This window comes from Cardiocondyla obscurior, linkage group LG25 (genome assembly GCF_019399895.1).
Source record: "Cardiocondyla obscurior isolate alpha-2009 linkage group LG25, Cobs3.1, whole genome shotgun sequence".
NCBI lineage: Eukaryota > Metazoa > Arthropoda > Insecta > Hymenoptera > Formicidae > Cardiocondyla > Cardiocondyla obscurior.
This window is the reverse complement of record NC_091888.1, coordinates 728,212-749,903: the sequence shown is the minus strand read 5'-3', so window position 1 is coordinate 749,903 and position 21,692 is coordinate 728,212. Positions and strand designations below refer to the sequence as shown.

The following is a 21,692-nucleotide window of genomic DNA, read 5'->3' as shown; positions in this document are numbered from 1 at the left end:
ATAAAAACGCGAAAGCTTCGTTGACTACGACAAGGCTGTGTATACAAATTTCGGTATTATTTATTCTGCATGTGAATTTGTTACGAGGCTTTTGCTAACGCGATAAACGGCACCGCGTGGAAATCTTTTTTCGTTTGCTGCTCGACTTCCGCTTTCTGGACTTCACGTACTAATCCTACAAAGGTTCACGAATAAACCTCACCGACACATCTTGCTTTACGACTAATTTCACATATAGTATGTTTTCTATTTCGCGAATCACCGCGTCGTAGCATCCCTTTCGATGATAAATTACAAAGAATATTTTTACAGGCTGTTTCCTGGAAATTAGTATTTACATTTATGTCATAGCGTTCGTTGACTATTTATTTGTTGTTTTATTTCTAAAAAGCCATTATCCCATTCTTTCAAAGACTTTTACTCCTGTATCTGTCGATTATATTCAAGTTCTTGATTGGAAATATATAAAAAATTATTTTTACAAAATAATAAAATACTATTCCTACATACAAATATTGTGCGATTATGTTTGATTTACGTATAAATAAATGTTGCTTATTATAATAATGCATTTATTGTTTGCAATTAAGTCTTCAAATAATTTTCAGTAATAATGACGTGCAAAACATAAATACATTATATTTTGATCATAATTACTAAATGTATGCATCGGTTTATCGTGCTTTTAGAGATTATGTATATTTTAGTATATATTTGGTCAAAATATCAGCATAAACAACTAAGTTATTATAAAGTTTCAAAAATAACACTTAATATATGATACATATATCATGATAAAGTAAAAAGAATTAAATTTAAAAAAGAGAATCTACTTGCGAAGTTTATATAATAATTGTATTATTACATGTGACATAATTATCTTCCTATGTTAAAATTGTTATAAATGTGAAAAATTATATTCCTTACGTTCTTGTCTAATATCGAGAATGACACGACACAGGTGCGACAAGATTTTCTATAAAACGGAGAAGGGGGCAGAAATGAGATTTAGCGTCCGATTTGTCGCTCCGGTAAGACGTTGCCGAACGGATTGCGAACTTTGACGCCACGCTCGCACTCAGCTTTTTCAATAAACTGCCGAAACCGCGGATAAGAGAAAATTGAGATCGGAGAACGAGACGACCGGCGAGGTGTAATACTTTCCTCGGCCATTATCCGTCGCGTCGCTTCGTACAATCCGAAATTCCGGCGTATTTCCGCGGAAGTTCGATCCGCGCGTAACTTCGAAAATTGATGCGTCAAAAAGCGTTGAGGAAGAGTTCCCGAATTCATTGTCGGGAAGAGCATTTTGGCGTTCTTGCATTCCCAAGATGGGAAGAAGTTAGATTCTACTGCTCTTCGAGCTAAGTTTAAAAGAGTAATAACGTTTCAAGATAAAATACATATGCGGTGAAAGTAATTATTTTCAAAACTCACATTGGAATTATTTCAAAAGTAATTTGGTGAGAATATATGGCTTTAAAATTTTAAGACGTGACTAATGAACATTTCGAAGCAAGAAAATTTTTCCATCGTTCGACGTAGCAGTTATTGTGGGAAAGCAAGAACGTGGCAAACAGGAATTTATAAATGATCGTCGTGCATTTTCTAATTGACGTACGGAACGCATAGTTATGACGCGATCAAGCGATTTTCCGATTTAACTTCCCAATAAAGAAATATCTTTTTATCGCCACGTTTTAACTCGCCGCGAACAGCTATCGTGATATCGTGCTACCGAATCTGATTAATAGGAATGTGGATCGCGGTTGTGAGCACACGAGTGATTTCTTTTCTTTAGAAAGGCGAGCGTGGCGTGTACGTCGAACCTACAAAGCTGAGAGAGACCCTTTACCGTTGCCGCATTTTTCAAGTTTCTCTATGAGACCTGCTTCGCTTTTCTCGTCGCGCTTTCCTGCCTGTCGCTCTTTTTCGCACCTTTATCTCGTTTTCTTCTCCGTCGCTTGTGTCAGCGTGTTTTTTCCTACTTTGTTTTTAATGCCCAGACAAACGTTATCTTCCCCCCGACAACCATACGTGAAATGCGTACTTATAAACCCCGAACTCACCGGGCAAGATCCCACGCTTGATTTTATTGCTCGTGACGTAATTCCGGAATTAATTAGCAATATTCTTTCATAGACTTACTTGCAATTAATATCGATTGATTTCGTTACATGAGTGCTACAATATTTCGCAAATAACAAGTGATATTAATATACGTTTACTGTTCTCTTTCAGAATAACAATAGATTTTTTTTTATTTATAAAAAAATTGTAACGTCGCATTAAAAAGTTTGTTGAAACAAAATTGCTGTTTTTAAAAGAAATACGAATTTAATGAATATAATGCGTTATTCACCTTGCTGTTCCTCTGATGGTGCTCGATGCCACGCAGGCCGCTTCCTTCTCTCAGCTTCCATCCTTGCTGTTCCTCTGATGGTGCTCGATGCCACGCAGGCCGCTTCCTTCTCTCAGCTTCCATCCTTCCTGTTGCGCCACGCAGTCTTCACAAAAATATTACGCACAATCACGATATACGGTCAGCTGCAATCGTATACTTGGTATAAAAATCGTGCGGCACTCCCGGCACGTTAATCGTACATTAAATACAAGAAATGTTACCTAAGTTGATCGACACATCTGCACGGCTCGTTACGCAAATAATTCAGTCTGGCAACTCGATCTCGTTACATTTAAAACCACTTCGACTAAGCTGCTGCTTCTTCTTCTTTGCAAATAGTTCCTGATCCTTCGTCATTTCGACTCCAAGTTGCGATTAAATTAACCGACAATTTATTTTTAGTGTTGCCAACGTATTTCTGTTAAACACGAAATTTATAATTTTTATGAGATACGCCACGTCGACGCAAGGTGAGCAAATAACGCTGCAAGGATTGGAGTCGGACGACCAATCCTGGCCGAGCTTTGTTCGCGCATCTCTCTCACTCTCTAGGTAGATTAATGCGTTCGCGAGAAATTCGTGAGTTACGCGATTGACTCGGAGAATAGAATACAATAAATCGAGGAACAAACTCACTTCACGATAACGTAAAATGATCTTGGGTGTTCCATGTACGGAGAGGATGGACAGGAGAAAGACCTTTCGCCCAAGTTGTACCGCAATTCATCCATTATTCGTGAGCCTATCTTCCGCAGGTCCTACGTCGGTGACCGTCGAGGTCAGAATAAAGTGAGGCGGTTCTGCTGCCGTACGGGCAGCCGAGCTCGGAGTCATACGACCGAAGGTGACCGAGCGCGATCGAGAGCGCCCGAGCTGTTTATACGTTTTCGCACGTAGGCCACGTAGAATCGCTGCTGAGTAGCGCCCTCTCATCACTCGCATTCTTCCACTATTCGTGAGCCTATCTTCCGCAGATCCTACGTCGGTGACCGTCGAGGTCAGAATAAAGTGAGGCGGTTCTGCTGCCGTACGGGCAGCCGAGCTCGGAGTCATACGACCGAAGGTGACCGAGCGCGATCGAGAGCGCCCGAACTGTTTATACGTTTTCGCACGTAGGCCACGTAGAGTCGCTGCCGAGTAGCGCCCTCTCATCACTCGCATTCTTTCAACCGGAGTAACAAGTGCCAGGTGAAAGCAGTACGCGTTGCGCGGCTCCTCACGATTAGAAGGATCATAGACTCATTCCATGAAGTCGTGTCGTGGGAATCAGTGTGATTCGCAGTACGTTGCACGTGGCTGAAACGATATGTGAAAGCTCGCGTTCTTCCGGTCGTCGTAACAAGTGGTACGTGAAAGCGGCACACGAATATTCTTCTACTCGATTCCCCATGAGGCCATAAATTAGTGAGATCACAGATTCGCTCGGTTAAGCTGCGTCCGCAAAACAAACATACTCGACCGCTGCTCGCGAGTGTTCGGTAAGTCGTGGCCTTCGCGGCAGCTTCACGCAGTACGTTCCTTCGAGAATCATGGCGACGAGTGTCGTATTCGCGCCGTGTCGTATTCGCGTCGTGTCGTGATGTAGATCGCGAGGTAATCGTTTCTCGTGACGATGGTCAACGGGTGCTGGGACACGATGCGGATGAGGTACGTGTACCGCGTCGAGACCAGAGTTTCTTGTCGATTGGGGACACGTCTGAAAGTTGCGAGGACTCCGACAATCGGCCGTCGCGAGTCGGGAATAATTCGTGCCATTGTCGTCATGTTTCGAAAGTCATTAGATCTTTCCGGCGTTCGTTTTCCGAGATAGCGAGTCACGTACGATTAATTCCGAGACTGCCAGTAGAAGTGTCGCTCGACTTTCGTAATGAACAGTACACGATTGACGGTAATTGACCGCGTATTCGCGAGTGCGTGTGTGTGTGTGTGTGAGGCTGACAATGATGGCTGAGAGGAGGACGCGGCCAGGGGAGGTATCGGGCAATGGAGGAGCAGCTCAAAGGTAAAGTTAATTAATTATTCGAAATTATTTGTGCAAAAAACTTGGCTCGCTTGGATTAAAGATCATTTCCATCAGTTTATCGAACAATATTAACGCGCACTTTTTACTTTCCTTTTTTCTTTGTAAAAATAATAATAAAGTATTTTTTTAATTATTGTTAAAAAGGAAATTAAGCGCATTCTGTCGCTTTTTAATTTAATTTTTTTTTTATTAACAAATTAAACAGTATCGTTGCGCGAAATTTACGCCAAGCTTTTTTTTTTCTCGTTTTGATCGTAAAACAAATGCGTTTATTTTTTGCGACACATGTCACGCGCCCACACACTCGTGTAAATGTCGCACGAGTCTCGCAGGCCAGGAAAGAGCAAACCGCACGGTGGAATTTCTCCGAAAGATTTCTCTTCACTTTTTTTTCGCCTCGGTTTTTTTCCCCCCTTCGCGTTGAAATACCCGTTCCTTCTTTTACCATTTCCGTTTCTTGGCGCGGTACGTCGGAGCTTGGCAGGTTGAACGATCGGCTTCGGCTTCGGTTTTATTAGCAGGTCGAACGTCCTCTTTTGCAGGTTCTATTTCCCGTTCATTTTCCTACAGCCTTCCGCGATTTCGCATTATGACTTTGAAGCGACACACTGTCAATCTTATCTTCCTCCCTGCTCGCCTTATATATATATTTTCTTTCATATCTACCTCGGGTTAAATTTCGACAGTCAGCGCGGTGAATGGGAATCACCCGCTCCACGGTTTTTCTCTTTATACTCCATTTATCTAAGCCTAAAATCACCACCTTTAATACTTATTCTAACTTTCTGGCTTTTTAATCTTTCCATTTGCTAGCTGAACACGTGTTGCATAAAGTCTTGGAAGTTCCCGAAACATCATTCAAATGGCTGCCGGGCTTATACGGATCGTTCTCTGCTTAGTATACCTTCGGAACAGTTAGTATATTCTCCATCATCATCAATCATCATCAGACCGAACGACGATACTCATTGGCGGTTGACAGGGATTGATCCGAGAGGAAAGTTCGTAATAGAAATTGGCTGACTGAGTCCATTAAAACGCTAGAAGTACCGAGTAGTCATGTCTGGCCGTTTCTATTTTTCAAATCAACACTCTATTTCTTGTGTAAAAGATTCTAAAATCCTACGACTGTACGGCAATTATTATTTTTATTCCAACGTAATATTTATATTTTCATAGCTTTATTTTCATGAAAATTTATACGACTTTCCGCAAGTGCCGTGCGGTGAAATTAAATTAAATCGCCAAACTCCGCGCATCTAAATTTTTCAATTCGATCCTACCGTCATATTGTGCAATCATTGTCCACTTGGTACTTCGCCCGCTACGTCCCGAGTGAGAATGGAAAAAAAATACGGGTTTTCGCTGTGACCTCTAAAAAGAAAAAAAAAAGGCAAACGGCCTGCCAATCATCGCGTATCGTCTCCCTTTTCACTCTTGCGCGCGTGCAATCTGATAAATTTAATTGGATGAACCTGCGTGCGGCACAAGGGTAAATCCACGGCGCGCGCGGGGTGGCCTGCGAGGGGGCTTGAAATGCGGACGGCTATCGAATTATCAAACGAATCTGCCCAGAACAACCCGCTGACATCGTAACTCGTTGAGCTGACCATTCCACATAAACAACGTCCTACTCCCGAAAGCCCGCGATATCCTCTTTCAATCTCAACGCACATGACGCCACAGTACTTTGCTCGGCGCTCCCATGCACGATCTTCAACCCGCCACCACTTAACGTATCCGAGGCTTCCGCTCGAAAATTACACTCAAGAGTAAAGGCCCATAAAATGTAGAATGAAATAAATTACGAGCGCTCGATTGTCCCAGGACTTTAATTTGTAACGTAGCGTCGAAGATCGAGCGACATATTTTACGTGTTTTATCGCGCCTTGCTGTTTCAAACATAAAACTTCCCATGAATATATTAAATACCGCGAGAGGATATCAATAAGATTTACAAGTCAGAAGTTAATATTGGTGCAGTTTATATGAACATCTTCGTGCAGTTTGCTCGAGAATCTGGAGTAAATATTAGTTTGATTCCATCACTACCGTTCCCTCCATCTCTCTTCTACCGCGATAACGCCCGTATACATACCCATTCCACTGGCGTTATACAAATGACCAACACTCCACCCCTTTGTGCCACCACCCTGGCAAAGCCCTGCTACAAACCCCGATAACTTCAGATTAATTGACAAAAAGCCACCGTCGCAAATAAGGACGATATACATTACATGGAAATCGTCCCGCGTCGCTATTATCGCTACATCTACTTGTGTTGGTTCTTTTGGTACAAAAGGGACATTAAATGATCATTAATTTTTAAATTTATATCGCTTCGAAAGAATATTCGCATCGTAGACAATTTTTTAAAGATAATACGATTAGATATACCTAAATGCGGTGTTTATTTTTTTTTCTTTTTTAATTAATTGTTTAAGTTACATCATAAAACTAAACGGTAACACTCGTATTATTTCTTTTAATATAAGGCGCATAATCCGCTACAAAATCTCTTCTACCTTTGCATATGTCATGTGCAATATTAAATAAAGAACGTCCGGAGCAAACGCATGAATCGTATCAACATACTCGTGGAACAATTTCCACTCTAGTTTTCCTCAGGCAAATACGTTAGAGTATTTTCATGTCTGATTACGGCCGTCGTCCGTCTCCGCTCGTCGCGAACTATCACAGGCGCCACCTTTGCAAATGTCCTGGCAACCCCTGTGCTTCCACCCCCTCCCCCCTAGTCGCATTTTTATCCCGGGGTCGTTTTTTATTTTTTTTACATTTTGTCGCTCGCAGATTTCGTAATATTATAAACTCCACGCGCGCAATGTGCCGTAAACTAAGATTGTAGCTCTCAACCGTCATCATTGTTATTTCTACGGTAGAAGATATTTTTCTCCCTAAAATGTCAAGGGATGCACCACCTTTCTAAAAGATCGGGGAAAAAAAAAATAAATAAAAAAACCAGAAGCGTTTTCTCGCGTGTACTTAGGTTTTTATAGATTTAAAATGCCTGATCACGCCAGACGAATTATATTACATTCGACAACCGTTAATTCGACCGGGACGTATCGTCGCTCTCGTAATTAAACGAAACGTGTCTATGCGCTTTTTATTCGCTCGCCGTATTGAATTTTATTTCGATTTCAGCCGTATCGCGGACTTAACGACTGGCATCTCAAAGCGCGAACAAACGCAGATAAGGCTGGATGCACTCGCGGCGATGCATTGTGTCGTATCGAAAAATCTTTTTTACACTGCTTAACAGAAGAAAGCGTATAATATACAATGTGCATTGAGATTCTTTTCGTATTTACGATCAATAATGGAACCGACGGTTAGTTCTTTTACAAGTGCGTTGGTGACGTACAATGCAGCTCGCTCTTCTGCGTATGCGAGATGTAAAAGTCGGCTTAATTTTTATTAGTTAGCATATTTTAATTATTATCACTTTTCCGCTTGTAATATACTTTTTCCCAAATTACATCCGTAAATACTCTCCGCGTAAAGATTATTTTAATCACGGAAATTACTGCGCGCTAGCCGATAGCTTTATTCGCCGAGCGTGTAACAATTGTTCGGTTCCGTATCGGTATATGGAGTTCCGCTACTTGCGTTGTTTACCTGTTCAACCTCCGGTTGAGGAATGCGAAACTCACGATGTCAAGTCGCGCTTCAAAGCTGACCGCCGGCCTTTGTTTACGTCACATACCTCGCCCGCTATCTCTACATCATTCAACACGTTATGAAAAATAAAAGATCTCATACACTGAATATTATCTCGAATATTTACTTTAATACGTCGGGAAAATTGTACTCGCCGATTATATTAATCAATTATACTTTACGTAATTAACTTAAAGAGTGGAATATAATTGTTAATATTTGAGCGTACATTTTCTGGTAAATAAAGGCGAGCGGATGAATATAATTAATTTCTCGTTGCCCCTGTATTTTATTCGCAGAGCGATAAATTGAGATAAGAAATTGCTGTCTCCCGGGGGACAATACATTTTCGTAAACTCTCGTGTGAAGTCACAATTACTATAGAAGACTAACATAACGTTCCACAAATTGCCACGCGCTAAATCTTCCCGGACTACTTCCTTCCAGATCCCACTTTCCTTACGAAGTTCCTAATTCGCGTGTTCGAGCGACCGACATTTTTATTTCTCGGGAGCATTATCTCGGTTTTCCGCTAGCATATTTCTTCCCGGCGCGCGCTTCTTTTCCTCGCACTCGATTTCTTAACGCGGATGACGTGCGGCATTCGGAGATCCGCACGCCCAGGCAAAAACATATTTCGATCCGGTTAACGAGTAAAGAATGGACGATCGCCCGAATTCACACCCCGAACGCGCATTCAAAAATCAGTTTTCCGCCGGACGCCGAAAAGATTGCTGCCAAATTAACGAGGCAAAATTTTGTAAAGCTCCACTTTCAAATTTAAACGCTTATTTAATTTAATCGGGAATTAGATCCAACGGGAGATCCAAAGTGCTTCCGTGCACGAAACTGACTTCGCTATTACATATTGGATCTACGATTAAATTAACCAGGGGCTTGATCGAGGATGGTCCTTAAAACGCTAATACTTCGTGATCTATAGCTGTGCTTTAAAGCTGCGATTTTAAATACAAAAAAACGAAGCAATCTTAAACATAAATAAATTTCGTTAAATTGTATTAAAAGTTTTATTATTTAATTCTATTCCTTAACGAGTGCGGTGATACACCGAGCGCTACTATTTCACGTCCGTCCGTATCGTAATGCACACATATGTGAACAAAAGCAAATGCAAGTGCAAGTAGCGAGTGCGGGACGACTTCCATGTTTCATTCAAAATGCACTTAGATAAACACGTACGCAAACGGCGTGCTCGACGGTGAACAAATCTCTCCGGCGTTATAGGCGGCAAAAAAAAAAAAAAGGGTGGAGGATGAGGGGCGCGATAAAACAAAGACGACCGCGTGACTCTGAAATTATCCAGCGGCACGTTGACACAGTGGCGTACTGACACGGAGTCCTTCCGCACACCACCACCGCCGTTCAAAGATGCGCCTACGACGTGGCGACTGGCAGCATGACCGCAGTTTACGAGCACTGCTCTGAAAATATACGATCCTGCCGGCGGTCTAGCGCGACCGTAAACTTTCGTCCCCCCATTGTTTCAAGCGGGAAAGGCAGAAAAGGCCGCGAGCCCGTTCGCTTCAAGGGGTGCGGCGGTGCGGCCCGATACGACGTGCGAGATTAACGACGAGATTATTTCATAGTTCCGCGGGTGGACTCCGTTTGCTGAAATGACGCCTGTTTTGCGAGATTTGACGACGACGGCGTTCGGATCCGGTGGAATTTACGAGGCGACGTGACACGTGAAAATTTAATCCCCGCAACAGACCCCAACGAAATTGTTTATCCCGATAAGTTATATCGGATTATTAAATATTAGACACGAGTGAGATACGCGTAAATATATTTGAAATTGATTAACAGCTCGCTTTTGTAATGTATTAAGAAGCTTTAAAAGATGTAACATGAACCGCATTTGCATATTTGTATACGTGTACATTCAGTATACAGACACACGTATTTAGACACTTCAAACAAGCGTGCAGGTAATGGATGCACTCCGCGTAGTACTCGCTATCAGGTACCATTTCAGCACAAGTGCTATAACGACGACGCTTAAAGCAGAAGTACGCTCAACGTTCAGTACGATATAAATTGAAGCATAATTTTTAATTATAGAAATGATAGTGAGACCGACGTCGTTTATCATTTTATAATCCCACAGCTCGGAATCTTCTTAAAAATACGTAAGATATATTTATTAAAATCATCGGTATCTGCGTATTTTTACGTTGTTTATGTGTATATTAATAAACTATTCGAAGCTTGTAATAATTAGTCTTGTAAAAATTGAAAGAATCGAGTGGGCAAAACTGTCAGTTTGATTTTTCATCAAGTTTTTACTTGCGATATTGAAATTAACTTTTCGTGCAAACGACAAAATAATCTGCAAAAACCAACCAGACGGCCGTTGTACGCGGAAATTTAATTCCGGCCAATAAGAAAGAGGCGATATTTTCATATAAAAGTTTCGCGACATTTTCGCAATAACCTTGGTCGAGATTTTTCAAAACCTTCGAGTGCTCGGGACGCGGCTGTCTAAGCCCATCCCGCTTTCGTTGCGGAAGCGTCGACGGCTCAAGACTGTTTCCAATTTGACGTCGCGGGCGAATATAATTTTTCTCGCCTCGCCGGTACGCCAGTAACTTTGGGAAACCGTTTACGAGCTTAAGCCGCCCCAGTTAGAGATAGAGTTCTTTCGCGCTGGCGGCAACTTCCGGCCGTCGTCGACTTTGCCTGAATTTTTGCTACGCGCTACAACGAAGGAAAATTTATCCTATAAAAATTTCAAACTAAAACAAATAAACGGCAGAATTTTATTTTGCTTCAAGCGAACTTTTTCCACGGGCAAATATATTTTAATAATACCCTTCGTAGATCATTCATTCACAGCGAATCGCGTCGATATTTTTTTTTACAAAAAGAGTGTCTATTAAGAGATTCGTTGTCGGAGCCTAAAGTACGTTAAATAAAAATACCGAAAAGACATTTCCTGAATAAATACAATGAATTTAACACCGAGAGTTTCCTATTCAACGCTGTTTGATTGGGAATACTTCGTGGCGACGAAATGTCGGCGCTGAAAGTAGCTGCGTGTAGTTTTCATAAGTGCCATCGAACACCGAGAATTTCGAGAGAAGAAAGACGAAAAATTGAACAGCGAGACTGTACAATGTCTGCCTTTGCCAAATTTCCGCGTGTAATAAGTACACCACGTGCTTTTATAAAGATGCGTTCCATCTGTTTCCTTCTACTATCCGCGAATTTTACAAATATTCTCTCCACTTTCAAACATAACTTCCTCGAAAAGAATTTTAAAATAGAAATTGAAAATTATATTGAATATTACAAAGTTACTTCAGTCAAAGAAATAAAACGGAAAAGCCAGAAATTAAATTTGTATTTATCTAAATTTGATAGAAATACGAGATGTGCGTTAAAAAAGAAATTTTTACTCGAATAAAAATTTTAATTATAACTTTAATAATTAACATTTTGACTATCGTACTGTAATATTTCTTGTTCTTTATTTATATTTTACTATATATATTTCAAAGTATTGGATTTAATGCACTAGCGTTATTTTTTTTTATACGCCACAACATCAAAGTTAACGAATGAGGCAATGTCAGGCATTTTGAAATGGCGTCGCGGAACGGAACTTCCTCTCGGATTAATATCTGTAAATGGATTCGGTGCTGTCAGCCTCATATGAGATGTAATGCCGCAAAAAGTCGTAAAATATTTCAAGAACTATAGATGATATACGCGAAGAATGCACGGATAAAGGATACGCGTAATTTCGTTCGTCGAGAATCACAATGCGTGAAACTACTTTTTTTCCGCATGCGGCACTATCATCTCTAAATTGGCTTTCTGAAAAGTGTCGTAAAAAATTTTTTTCACCCTCCCGCGTGATTTAAAGAAAAATATTCTTGAAACTTTATATACCTAAATCCAATATATATATAATAATGCAGAAATTAATTGCGACGCAACTAATCAACTTTCAACGTTACAAATTATCACCTTGAAAACTACCGAAATATATACGGCAATGTTCCACCGCTGAAAGTTTCTAATTTGATAACCGTATAAATGGCAAATTATTAAACACGCGCGACTGTAATTCGGCCGCATTCGAGAAGACTTAGAAATCTGCCAGTTAGCCAAAGAAACGACTGAAAGAGGCGCTCGAATTAACTTGCCGGGAACAATCTTGTAGCCGTGTAAACGTGAAGTAATGTGGCGAAACTGGCAAATTTCCTCGGACGGCGGGGAACTTCATTTCATCAGGCAGAAACACAGCGGTTGCCGAAATTACGCGGTGTTTATAATCCGTAACACAGAGAGCTGGTGCGCAGCGAGAGATACCATGCGGGTGTACCGCGGATACCCGGGCAAACATATGCCAGGCACGTGGTGTTCCACGGCGAGCATGACGATTTCTAGGAAACGTTCCTTCCGCTTGATCTACGGAGATGAGCGAGTTCTCAAGGATCGTTTAAGCGGTTGTTTAAAACTCTTGGAAAGCTAACGCCTTTTTCTATTACAACTACACACATTTTCCTACGTCGTGCATACTCGCTCAATTTAGATATCAACAGTACTTACATTAGATATAATCATGCATGTTAATAAAAAAAATATATTTCTTTTTTTTTTTTTTTTTTTTTTTTAAGATAACACATTTGAAAGGACACGTGGTGTCCAAGAAATAATCAATTCAATATTTCGAGACTGCTAATAAAAATCTAAGTAGAACAAATTTTTTTTTTTTTTTTTAATTTAAATATTAATAGATTAATATCGAGATGATGGTGCGGCTATTTAACACTAATTATTTTACGTGGGAATTTTTTTTAGATATCAAATGACATAAATTTATGTGGTTAAAATAAACGACGCTAATAATAATGTGTCATATAATCGAGCTACTAGATTACATTGTCACGATTGCAAAGTAATGTTTGCGGTTACCCCATGCAATTTGCGGGAATAATGCGCCCTTTATAATCTCCAAAATCGAAATCGTTCGAAAGTTTGGCTTTCACCCCTGTAGTACGTGTCAGTATTTTACGTGACGTGCATATTTGAAATAAATTCGATGGGTCGCAAGAGAGGAATGTATGCGAATCAAATTTATTCCACTGCCACTTGCATATGTGAAGCAAATAGATGCGAAAACGTGAATCACGGAATATTGGTTTCTTTGTAATTTGCGCGTTATCTTGTAAATTGCGTTTTAATTAAAATTTTGAATTCTGAGATTTGCAAGTACTCGGCGATAATCGGTGAAAAAAAAAAATTATGAAATATACGTAAAAAGTTTTTATAAAAAAAAAAAAAACAAAAAAATAAATACGTTTATTTAGAGGCGAGATGCACTTTATTATGTTTCTCATCTATAGTTAAAACGCAGTCGCATATCAAGAGGACTCCACAAAAATGTATAAAAGTAGACACGAGTGTTTATAATAAAAACATGCAAATCTGTAATTTAATTTATTAAAACAAATTTTACAAATACTCAATGCAATCTCTTCTATTACAAACTTTATCAGTTCTACAGGTGAGCCAATAAAAACGTTATCAATTAAACATGAAGTTTTTCCCGTTTTCGCTTTGTTTTCGCTTTTTGTTTTATTAACTACGATACCTTTTATCGAAAATTTTTGAAAACAAAATTGTTAGTACGAGCGCGTTCTAGATAAAATATACGTCGTTCGTTGCACACATGTAATGTCTTTTATCGCTATAAAGGCGAGCGTATATCGTCGCGAAAGTATGCTAGCTTATTCTTTGTAGTACATGACGAACTAGGAGGTCGAGGGAGACCGGGGCGAATTCTATGGAGGTACAAACGAGCATATACAATGAGGCAGAGTGCATAGCTATGTTCTATAAGATATTCCGCCGAAATGTCGAAGAGAGTATTACGCTTAAGAAATGAGCCGAGTTTGCTCACTCGGCGCCAGTTTGCTGCTTGCCAGTTATAACGCACTTGGATTCTGGTATCTTGCAAGTAGTACATCCAGCAGTCGCTCGTAGCAGATTCAGAGTTGTGCTCCCTCGAGAGGCGTTGGCGAGCGCTGGTTGTCTGTCTAAAATTCGCGTATAAGTTTCACGAAGAGTAGAATGCCGTTCCCGCGCCATATCTTTGACGCATTGAATCACACGCGTAATTAAATCTCAAACGCGTCAAAAAGATACGTTTCGATCCGCGTATATTAATGATTTTTGTATGTAAAAGTAAGACTGGCGGCCTTTACTAATTTTTATTTTTTTTTGTTTTTTAATCGGATCGTTATTCTCTTTTCAGCATCAGCTCACGTACGCGTGACGTCTACCGGAGATGCGCAGCGGTTTGTGAACGATGCCAGTAACGATTTGATGGAAGATTTGCCCATTTTCGAGCCGACAGCAGCAAACGTCAGTGCATTCGTGGGACAGACCGCATATCTTCCGTGCCGTGTGCGAAACTTGGGCGACAAAGTGGTAAGTCTTTTTCTGATTTTATTGTAAAATTTTTTTCTCGTGCTTATCGATGTAATCGGAGTACGTAATGTACACTGACCGGCAATAATGGCCTGACGCTCTGCGGCGACGGCAGCTAACGTGCGTGAGCTAGCGTGGTGTGTCAGGGAGCGCGTACGTGAGCCGTGAAGCGCCGAGAGAAGCGAGAGGACGGGGGAAAATTTGGTGGGAGGCGTTCTCATGCTCTATCCCGCTCTCAACCCGTGCGTTTGAGAGAGAACGCATGAGTGGTCGCTAAGGCGCACCTTCGTTCTCTCGCTTGCACGCGTTCGTGTTTATACGGGCGCGCAAGGATAGAAATAGATCGCAAGAGTACGCTATTAATTCTAGCATATACTTCAAGACATTTCGCGATAATGACAACCGAAATTGAAGACCCGTGTTACTAATGTTATTAAATATATAATTCTACGTTGCGTGTAATTTATTTTCGCGATAATTTTTCGACAAATATATAAATAATATCTCGAGAAAGAACGCATGGGAGGACGGTGCGAAACTGTTAGAGGTGCACCTCCGATCTCTCGCTTGCACGCGATCGTGTTTATACGGGCGCGCAGAGATAGAGATAGATCGCAAAAGTACGAATTATAGCGTATACTTTAAGATTTTCGCGACTAATGATAACCGAAATTAAACACCCGTGCTACTGATATTATAAATATATAATTTTACGTTGATTGTAATTAATTTTCGTAATAATTTTTTGACAAATAAATAATGTCTTGAGAAAGACAATTTAAAATTCTGTTTTCTGTCTTGAGAAAGACAATTTAAAATTTAAAATTCCGTTTTCTGTCTTGAAAAAGACATTTAAAAAAGACGGTATTTCAAATTGTCTTTTTCAAGACAGAAAACATAATTTTAAATTGTCTTTTTCAAGACAGAAAACAGAATTTTAAATTGTCTTTCTCAAGACAGAAAACAGAATTTTAAATTGTCTTTCTCAAGACAGAAAACAGAATTTTAAAATGTCTTTTTCAAGACAGAAAACGGAATTTTAAATTGTCTTTCTCAAGACAGAAAACAGAATTTTAAATTGTCTTTCTCAAGACAGAAAACAGAATTTTAAATTGTCTTTCTCAAGACATTATTTATTTGTCAAAAAATTATTACGAAAATTAATTACAATCAACGTAAAATTATATATTTATAATATCAGTAGCACGGGTGTTTAATTTCGGTTATCATTAGTCGCGAAAATCTTAAAGTATACGCTATAATTCGTACTTTTGCGATCTATCTCTATCTCTGCGCGCCCGTATAAACACGATCGCGTGCAAGCGAGAGATCGGAGGTGCACCTCTAACAGTTTCGCACCGTCCTCCCATGCGTTCTTTCTCGAGATATTATTTATATATTTGTCGAAAAATTATCGCGAAAATAAATTACACGCAACGTAGAATTATATATTTAATAACATTAGTAACACGGGTCTTCAATTTCGGTTGTCATTATCGCGAAATGTCTTGAAGTATATGCTAGAATTAATAGCGTACTCTTGCGATCTATTTCTATCCTTGCGCGCCCGTATAAACACGAACGCGTGCAAGCGAGAGAACGAAGGTGCGCCTATAACTTTTTCTTAGCGACCACTCATGCGTTCTCTCTCAAACGCACGGGTCGCGAGCGGGATAGAGCATGAGAACGCCTCCCACCAAATTTTCCCCCGTCCTCTCGCTTCTCTCGGCGCTTCACGGCTCACGTACGCGCTCCGCGGTGTGGCCTGACGCACACCACGCTAGCTCACGCACGTTAGCTGCCGTCGCCGCAGAGCGTCAGGCCATTATTGCCGGTCAGTGTACTCCACGCTCTTGCTTGCAACGTATAAATCGTGCATGACATAAGTGAAAAAAATGCAAACATATTTGATACGTCAAAGACAAATATATTTGACCGCGGATATATTTACGCATTCACTTACGCAGGGTATGACGATGAAGCGACTTGAAATGCAAATTTTGTATATTATTTCACTCGGGATATAAATCATTTAGACAATTAACGAAAGTCGCGTGCACATGTGCGTATTTGTTATTCATTGCAAACAACCGCTGGCTCGTCCGATGGGCAATTAATTTGAAAATTTACCGGAGACGGCTTCGATTCAAACAGGTTGCCTTCTAGCACCCTTATCTGTACAAGGGATCCCGCGTAATTAATACAGCGGCATGACAAATTGTCGCTTCCGTAATAGCGGGCCGCCAATAAATATCGCAGCCGCGATTAGACCACGTTCTCTCCACGTAAACATATACGCGGGGATAGGTGTCGTAGCGCGTAGGAAATGGCGTGTCTACGACGATATATCACGAGGAGCCGCGGGGACACAGACGCTGGTGTGTTTCCTTCGAAGGCGAAATCTCGCCGATGCGTATCTCGCAGCGTTGACTAAGCGCGGCATAGATTTAACGAAGATGTATGATCGCTTTAGCGCGGCTCTTGTTCAACGACCGGTCTTGCCCCCTCGCCGCGTTTCACCCACCCATTCTACCGTCAAAAGTTTCAGCGCTCCGTAAGAATTTACAGTAAACGGTTGATCGAAATTTATTAGACATTACTCTCGAGTAGAAATTGAGTCCAGCCGGCGAAAAACGTTTAAATATCTACTTTTTCTAGCTCGTTATTAGTCAGTAATAATTGTCTCGCTACATGGCTCGCGCTAACCTAATCTAATCGCTAGTTGTAAAATCAGAATAGCCAGGTGAATTTCCACTCGCGACGTAGCTAAAGTTACGCGAGCCGTGAAAAATATCGCAGACCTGATCTCTAAATCGTTTTCGGCGCGAGCTTGTAACGCTGAAACGAAGAAAGGTATTCTTGTTCTTTAATGTATAGTCTTAAAATCGTAATCGAAGCAGAAAGTGACTGGGAACTTGCAAATTCGTAACGCGGGAGGAATTTAAAAGAAAAAGGGAGCAGAGCTTCTAAAGCGTTTATATCGGAAAGTACGAACACTTTATAACTTACCTACCTAAATTCTTCGCTCTGCGGAACACGCGCAAATAGAATCTTTCGAAAATTCTTGCGTCCGCTGCGAGAAAGCTGGCGGGTCTAGCTGCCAGAAAGCCGGGAAGACGGTTTTCGCGGTAACAAGGGAGGCAAAGAAAGGTTGAAAATGAAACGATCGAACCGCGCGAATTTGCAGAGAACTCTGCCGTGATTCACGTAGATACCGGTCGTAATCATTCCGCGAAGAATGCGGAGTCGTCACATCCCTTTCACGGTCGCGTTTGGTACGTACTTGTCAAATGGTTGTATTTTTGCGGGAATTCATTAGATCAAAGTGTGTTTGGCATCAATTGAGAATCATTCGTACGAAACGAATGTCATACGGCTCGCTATGCATTTTTCTTCTCAATTGCAATTTTTCGACACACCCATCCAATTTTCGCGACCTACTTTTCCGATTTGTTTTTTTTTATTTTTTTCCAAATTCTCTCTCTAATCCCGAACAGATTTCTTTCTGCTCTTGTACGGGCTTTATTGTTATAGCGCGATAAACGTATGCAACTGGTGGATGGATGCGGTTTTTATAGCATGAGTTTCTTCTACCTTTTTCGCTCGGCTCGAGACAGAAACGTACGGAATTGAAGAGCGTAATTGTTTCCTAAACTGATTCTTTTATAACGTTTGATAAAACTGATATCGTAACAAGTAGTCCGTACAAATTTCTCTTTTTATATAAAGCACACAAAAGTTCCGTCAATTAAAAATATCTATTGCAAAAAAAAAAAATAACAAATGTGTGCATGCTCTGCATTGATAGGAATTACAAATAATGCTGATAAAATTAATCGTTATATTTTATTAGTTATTTAAAATTCAAGTCTATCAAGTCTATCAAGTCTATCAAGCGAGATTTTAGACATAATTATTTTTATGTAAATCCGATCAATAATTGCGTGTGCATTTCTTCTGATATTTTCCAATTTTTCCTCTTCTCTTTCTCTTGTTTGATTTATCCTTTAGCTTGTTTCCTTTCTTCATACATCCCATCACTCTCGGATCTTCGTAACTTTTTGTTCTGCAAAACTTTTTGATTAAGAATTAGATTTGATAATACTTTTATGAGATTTTCTCTAACGCTCGATTCGACAAAGTTATCGCGATAGGCTGGTTTTAAAGTTATTCTCTGCTTCTTTATCGTCAATTTCTTTTCGTATCTCGTTTTTTCCTTCGAGATTAAAATTCCGAAAAGAAAGAAAAAAAGAAAAAGCGAAAGCTCCAAATGTACCGCCTTCCGATCAGACACGGAGAAACAGGGACGAGGCACGTGACATATTATTAGGGAAGAAGACAATCTCGATTGTTGTAAATCTCGCAAAGTGTAATTAACTCCGGCAATAATGACCGGAGAAGGAATTGGCCCCGAATTCGCTATATCGCAGAGAAGACAAGATTAGATTTATTGTTTCTTTAATCTGTAGCGATTGTCCCACTTCCCGTGTAATTAGCACGCTTATTTGCCGGAAACTTTAGCTGTGTTATCGACTGGAGAAACTCGGGATCAGCTGAGGGCCGTACGAAAACGCGTAATGCACACATTGATTTTACTCCCTTTTTATTTTAGTTGATAACATAAATATAATATTATATTTATGTCGACCAACATTGCTGAACGTACCATTAAAAGTTTGATGGTTGCTTTCAGCGTTTTATGTGAAACTAAGAGCGTGGCGTGATGCCGTATATAATATATCTTTAAGAAAATTCTCCGCACGTTTCTTTACAGCCAAAATGCAATTCGGTGGCTTTGAAAAAGATCGATAGAATATAGTTTTGCTACGTAAACAACAGTTTGTTACTGCTTGAACGTGCGATCGAATATTTTATTTTTATATAAAATTTATGTTATTGATTAAAAAAATTAAAGGGTTGTGTGTAATAAGACGCGATACGAATTTATTGACGCACACAAGTGAAATTCGAGCATAACACGTTCCAAGCGAATTCGATGATAAAGACTGGCGGAAGAGAAGAGAGAAAGAGAGAGAGAGAGAGAGACGTATAAAGACACTCCAAGACTTTCAAAGCTAACCTACCGCCTTCAATTGCAAATTCTACCTTCCCTCATCTTATTTCCTCCCCACAAAGTTCAGCCAGCAGCATGATGATCCTTCGTTCTTTTCCACTCTCGAACTACGAAACTCGAGCTTTTACCTGCGCAGGACCAAGATGTTGACTGGTTGACTGGTTGACTAGATGCCGCAGCTCCCGTTGCCTTTATGACATTATTTTCCTCGTGCCACCAACTTCTCGATTACTTTTATTAGAATGCAACTCTGGAAATTAACGTGACCGAGATAGAAGTCGGTTTGTTTGCAATGTGACTTGGCGCTTCGGCCGGAGAATATCTTTCCAACGTCTCGCTTTTTCGTTACTAGAACGCGAAACTCTATTTTAATCGTCTACGACGTCGACATTTTTGTTATAATTTTGACGATGAGCGTGGTCGATATTGGAATAAAAAAAATTTTTATTTTTTTTTTTTATTTTACATAAGTCGTTACAAATCGCGCGCGATTTTTTTACACGTTATACTTTTTATATTTTCTTTTTATAATAATACACAATTAATTTTCGCATCTTCAGTAAGAGTTTGTTCTTAACTTTACTTTTTGTTAATTTACAGTTTTTTTTTTTTTGTTCTTCTGATCTAACTTTATGAACTCGTTAAGATTGGACAGTTATTGCTATAAATACAGTCCTTTATAACTTTTTTTTTTTTATTAACTCCCTGCTTTTCTAGCAATATATTGGTTTTTTCTTATAAAAATGTAGCTCAGTCTTTTCAGAAGTTTTTGATGACTAGCTTGTAACTTTTATATGGTCGTCATTTATTTTACTTTGTGTATGTACGCGTTGAAAGTGCAACTAGCTGAAATAGAACGTAACGGAATAAAAAGAATAAAGTGCGGGAAATTTTATCATTTGCGGGAAAGCATCGAGCCATTTGTAAAGCGCGTCGATTTGTAACAAGACGATTATCGGAAGACGTGCGTCTTTGATTCCCTAAATGTGCCGGTCGCGCTTTCTTTCCGCTCTGCCGGAACATCGTTCTTCCAAGGTGGGAATGGAATTTTCACGAGCGCGAAACGCCCTCGGGTGCTTTTATTGGAATGCAATTATAGGTATTGACGTGACGGTCGACATGGTTGGTTTGTTTGCGCGGAGACTTCGTATTTTAACCGCGAAAGCTCTTTCCAACCTCCCGTTACCGCCATTAACAAGAAGCACCACTTTCACCGCCATCCATCAGCATAGCGTGACGTCGAATGTCCCAGACCTCCTTAAACGCAGGATAAATCCTGTCCCTTTTAGTACCGCGGTGCTCCCGTTTCTCTCTTCTCTTCGCCTTGGCAAACGCGTTCTTCCGCGTTCTCACGCCTCATCGATCCAGCTTCAATATGCCCGTGACTTTCATGACGTAAGTAAGTCGTATCGCTCTATTTACGTATTTTTTTTTTTTTTTTACAAAATGCGCAAATACCTTTGAAAAGAATAATGTAACCGTAAGTGTATGCAAATGTTTAATTATTTTTCTAAAATAATGCAACGGTAAAAGTTGTAAGATGAATCAGAGAAAATGTTAAGATGCAAAAGAGCGAATTTACGAAAGCGTCGGAGGGTCGTTACATGTCGAGAGAAAATGGTAGCCGGAGAGTTAAAGCGTTTCTAACTGAAATTTTTCTCATTCGAAGGCAAGGGCACGTTTTCAGTCTTCCTCAGAAAAGTTCCCCGCGCTATCTTTATTGCCTCTGCATCTTTCTGACTTCTGCTCCAAAGAATCACATTACTGCGTTACTTGTCTTAGATTAGTTTCCCACTTCGTCCGGGTTTCCCTTTTCCAGGGGGGAAAAAAAAAAAAATTCTTCTAAGATCCTTTAATCTCTTCGCGGAAGTACCAAGTTGATTTTTTTCTCACCCGACGGTTTCTTACGCTTATGCAGAAGCGTTTGAAAGACGACACTCGAAGAAAATAACTGTTGAGAGGGACGTTCTAAAGAGTCTCGTGACAGAAATTTTTCTCATTCAAAGGCCAATGGTTCGCCTAAGAAAGTCCTTCTTACCATGTTGATC

At 40.2% G+C, this 21,692-nt stretch overlaps 1 protein-coding gene across 2 annotated transcripts in view; it reads left to right on the top strand.

The window, feature by feature from the left end:
* Positions 1 to 21,692, top strand: part of LOC139111859 (zwei Ig domain protein zig-8) — a 60,927-nt gene that overhangs the window by 8,005 nt on the left and 31,230 nt on the right. The window contains exons 1-2 of one of the 2 annotated variants that reach the window (XM_070672421.1): positions 3,574 to 4,406; positions 14,395 to 14,570. In XM_070672421.1, coding sequence (XP_070528522.1) covers positions 4,388 to 4,406; positions 14,395 to 14,570 — 195 coding nt within the window. In that variant the 5' untranslated portion in view covers positions 3,574 to 4,387. Of the gene's footprint in view, positions 1 to 3,573; positions 4,407 to 14,394; positions 14,571 to 21,692 lie in introns of those variants that run through there. The other variant, XM_070672420.1, reaches the window with a different exon arrangement.